The sequence below is a fragment of the Solanum tuberosum genome, unplaced genomic scaffold, assembly GCF_000226075.1.
Source record: "Solanum tuberosum cultivar DM 1-3 516 R44 unplaced genomic scaffold, SolTub_3.0 scf00123, whole genome shotgun sequence".
In the NCBI taxonomy this organism is placed as follows: Eukaryota; Viridiplantae; Streptophyta; class Magnoliopsida; order Solanales; family Solanaceae; genus Solanum; species Solanum tuberosum.
This window is the reverse complement of record NW_006239048.1, coordinates 562,092-566,834: the sequence shown is the minus strand read 5'-3', so window position 1 is coordinate 566,834 and position 4,743 is coordinate 562,092. Positions and strand designations below refer to the sequence as shown.

The window sequence follows — 4,743 nt, the reverse complement described above, 5'->3', positions numbered from 1 at the left end:
AAACGTCAAAACCTAAAGTAATAACCTATTCCTCTTAATTTCTCTTTGTGTTACACTTTTATAGTTCATTTCATATTAATTATTATTGTTTCCATTTTATGATCTTGTCATGTCAAATTGTTAGAAATGTCATATATTTGTTTTATAAGCATTTTCTTATTGGTTAAACCGAAAACAGAACCATTAAGGACCAAAACCAATAAACCAAAAGTCGATAAAAAAATATCTTATTGGTTTGGTTATTGATTTAGTGTACTCAAAGATCGAAAATTGATAAACTGAATCAGTAATACATTAAACCAAGCCAAACAGACCGGTGCACACCCCTAATTACAAAACAAATACATCATAAAAATAATCAAATTAAAATGGAATTTACGAGTTTACCTCCATCAAGTAGAATGAGAGAATGACAAAGACTAAAAAGAGCTCATTTTTGGTGTTGCAAACATGAGGAAACTTAGATCTTTCAATTAGATAATCAGAGGGAAAAAATCTTCCCCAAATTTTAACTGATTCTACAACAAATTTGAATTCTTTTGTTACTTTTTTTTTATCTTGCTGCATTTGCTGAAGTTGTTTTTCAAATTACTTAAAAAATGCACTCTTCTGGCAATCTTTCAAAATAATTCATTGGATCAATGGACTTAGAAAAATTCATATCAAAATTCTTACAAAAGTTTATAATTGAGAAAAAGGACCAATTGTAATTTGAGAAGGGTTTAATCAGATAAGGTAATATAATAAATAATTATTTACTGATTTTAATTTAGGGGAGCTATTAAAAATAAAGATTAATATGAGTCTAAGGGTTAATATTGAGGCATTTTTGAACCAAAAGATTGACGTCAGGGGTTTTTGGGGGCCGAAAGGTGGATGAATGATAGTTTTGTACTACTTCAAATAGTTGAGGGGCATTTTAGGCCCTTCTACGTTCTTTTATTTGTAGATTAACTAATTAAAAGAGTCGAACTTATTTAAACTTCAATTAAGTCTAATACAAACAAATTATTTATATCGAATCTTAGTAACTCAACAAGCACTAAATCCCGAATAAGCTTCAACCCCTTACTCGTGCCTCTGCGTGTGATTGTGTTTTAGGCCCCATTCCATACCATAAAATATGTTTGACAAAGTTTTAAAAAATGTTAGATTGGAATGGAATGCATATTAGTTACCTCCATCAATTAGAACACAAGAGTCACAAAGACTAAATTAAAGCTCCTTTTCAGAGGAGCAAGCTCGCGGGGAAACATATCTCGACATAGTATCTTCATAATCATCCATCAATTTTTTTCCAAATAATGCCTGGTTCCACGGTAGAGTTGAATACCTGTGAAATCGCTGACGAAGTCAGCTACACTTTTTTTCCCACTGATTCACTTTGAATATCATCTAAAATGAAGGATTTGTTTTTATCTTTTAAATCCTGTCGCTTTTCACTATTTCTTGCTTGAGTTATTGACCATCACCTGACCTCTCACAGGGGAGACACATAAAAAAATTATTTCATAAATTTGACTAGACAAATAAATTTAGAGTATTATATAGAACAATTACAATGGCAACATGAGCATATTTGATAATAAATTCAATACCTTATTTAAAAAATCTAATTCTTGTTTATCAACCACACAATATCTAACCAAATACAATTCTCTCTCGATACGTTCCTCCGGAAATACCATATAAGAAATATTCAAAGGCAAATGAGTCTAAATAAGACCAAAATGAAAGGCATAGAGGAGGATCATTTTCTTCTTCATTCTGGACGAAACTCAATTCCTTGTACAATGAGGCCGTGTTTCCAATTTTGCCTTATTTGCATCAATCGCGCTTCAACATCTCCATCTTCTCCAGTATCATTGAAAAAGTTTCCCATTTTCAATTCCATCCATCCATCACTTCTAATCAAGGGTGGCCTTGCTCTAGAGCCTTGTTCAGAAAAATGAACAACTTTAGCTCGTTTCTTTACTTCATGGTCACTCTCTGTATCAGCAAATCTGACAACTGCCTTAACATTTATAAGGCCATAAAATCCATCTTCTAGCTTGAACACTAGATAAGCGCAATAACTGGTTCTTTTTGACAACATTCGAGTTCCAATTTTTCCTCGGATATCAAGCCAACTGATTCTCTTAAGTTTAGCCACTTCAGAGAATCTACAAAAAGAATTACATTCCCACAGTAATTATATTTAATAAAGTAATTTTTTCAAAATTTAGAGTATATGGAAAGGAACCGGAAAAGTATAAAACCTGGCATCCGAGTGAGACAACCATTCCCAATACGCAGGTGTACCACCCCACATAATTCCAAGATTTCGTGCTGCGACCATAAGACATTTACCCCCCGTCTCCTTATCCAGCGAAAGACTCTATTTCACAGACCAAATCACATATACAAAATATTAGGATTTGAAAAAAAAAAAGGTTGTAAAGGGCACTAGACCACTCCTACTGTATCCAATTAGGATCACAACGGGCCAACCATGCTCATTTGACATGACTAGCTACCTCAAAGGTTGTCAGGATTCAGCCCACGTAACAACTAAAACAACACGTCCTCAACTAAAATAAAAACCTTGAAAAGATCTAACACACATTGGATCCCTCATTCATCACTAAATAAGAACGTGATCCTTCTCATATCTAGTGGATGAAATTATAATTTTCACTAAGAGTCTGTTTGGAAAGTCATCTAATAATTGGAACTGGTGTAATTACTAGGGTAGTAATTACCAGCCTAGTAATTACACAACTTAGGGGTTGTTTGGTTGGGAACAAGTTATCTCAAGATTAATTATCCTGGTAAGAGTTATCTTGGGATAACTTATCCCACCATGTATATGAGATGGTATAAATGGTGGGATAAGTTATCCCAAACATATCAACCAAACAAGACACCAAAATTTAATCCCAGGACTATTTATTCCTATCCCTCACACCAAACGACCCCTTAGTAATTATGTTGACTTGTTTGTTTGACATTGTGTAATTACAAATGTCATGTTTGGTTACACAAGTGTAATCATAAGGATATATTAAATTTTAAAATAAAAGTTAATATCTAAAATTAAAAATCTATATTCGACAATAAGGTCTTTATAAATAATATAAAATTAAATATTTAAGATATATATTGACTTTTAAAAATATATTAATCAACAAACATATGTCTTCACTAATATGATGAATTTTTTAAAAATTAGTATATTTTAATTAATAATAAAAACTAAAAATATAAGATTTGTATGAACATCATAAAATACATGTTTGACAAAAAAAAGATTAACATTATAAATATCATGTCATAAACTATGAGAATATTTGACAAAAAAATAATATATCAAGTCTAACTAAAAAATAAATGACTTGCAATGTGAAATATAAAGTCAATACTACTAAAATAAATGAAACTGAAAATATAACACAAGTCTAGATTCAAAATTTTAAAAAAAATTAATATAATACTTTTATGTCAAATTTTAACATAACGTGCAGAAATATGATTTGAATAAAAGAAAAACGTAAATCTATAACCTTATTCAAGAATAAATTCTACTTTAATTTAAAAACTAAAATACTAACAAAATTATGCTAAGGGAAAAAATAAACATAGAATAAGTAAATAATACGATAAATCACATGAAATCACAAGAAGTAAATCTTTAGAATGAGAAGGAAATAAAATATAAATAATATAGAATTAAAAAAAAATTAGAATAAAAAATAAAAAAGAATTTTAAATAATAGAACTAAAAATAAATTAAAACTAAAAATAAAAATAATAAATTAAAAAGTAATAAATTTGTAATTACATCATGTACTTACAAGCAATTCACAGCCCCACCATGAGAATTGGAGGGTATATGTTACACCCACGCTTTAAGTTTAAGACGAGAAACAAGCCAAATAGGCAGCCCCATCGGCACTCCCTTAGGGGCAATCTCATCTTTTCCTTTTTTTTTTATTTAACCCAAACGATTTAAAAAAACACCCTTCCTTTCAATCTGATTTGCGCTATTTCATCATTCAACATTCCTCTCTTCTTCTTCTCCAAAACTGATGCAAGAAATCCAAGAGACGGCTCAAAGACTCAAGCCTAATATTCCCTCACTTTCGATCACTTGTTCTCTAAACGTTTGAGGTATGTAGAACTACTTCTCTTATCTATTTCTTCAAGTTTTATTACCCTCCAATTCGAATTATTCTCAATAGGTCTAGGATTGAAGGAAATTTTCCGTCTTTATCAACTAATAGCATTCTTTTTCACAAGTTGCTAGAAATCTGGAAACGATTCTCTAGTTCATGAATATCTGATAAGTGTTGTGAATTACATAATTCTGTGGATTTCTGCCAGATTTGTGACTGCTGTACAACATGAAATTTATGAAATCTATAAAGTTTGTAAGTCATCTGTTAAAAACAGTTGGAATTTGGCAGCAACTAAACACTTATTCTATTGGAATTTTCATCGATCTGGGAACTAGTTAGAGGACAAATTGTTTTGCTTATGGTCTTTGCGATTAGTTTTCTGCTTTATATCTTGTGAACTATAGTGTTTGAATCTAAATAATTTTCCAAGGAATCACGCTGAAAACTCCAACTACTTGATATGAATGGCAAACCTTGCTAAAACCATCTCAATTTGCCTTTTAGTGTCACAAAGTGTTAATGTAGCTGGGACATGAGATGTTGAAGTAGTGTATCAAGATTCTACTATTTTGATTCTCCAAAAATG

General features: G+C 30.8%; 1 protein-coding gene across 1 annotated transcript; it reads right to left on the bottom strand.

Annotated features, from left to right (window-relative positions):
• Positions 1-1,762: 1,762 nt before the first annotated feature.
• LOC102584289 (F-box protein PP2-B10-like) lies at positions 1,763-2,311 on the bottom strand. The gene is made up of 2 exons (XM_015310040.1): positions 2,259-2,311; positions 1,763-2,162 (listed from the first exon to the last, which is right to left on the bottom strand). Exons 1-2 carry the CDS (start codon positions 2,309-2,311, stop codon positions 1,763-1,765), a joined length of 453 nt encoding a protein of 150 aa, XP_015165526.1.
• Between the last annotated feature and the right edge of the window lie 2,432 nt (positions 2,312-4,743).

Bases quoted from the DNA above. Each gene is read 5' to 3' on its own strand.
- LOC102584289 (XM_015310040.1), bottom strand. From the start codon at position 2,311: ATGTGGGGTGGTACACCTGCGTATTGGGAATGGTTGTCTCACTCGGAT. The intron at 2,163-2,258 runs GTTTTATACTTT...TTCTTTTTGTAG, and splicing joins TTGTCTCACTCGGATGCCAG to ATTCTCTGAAGTGGCTAAAC.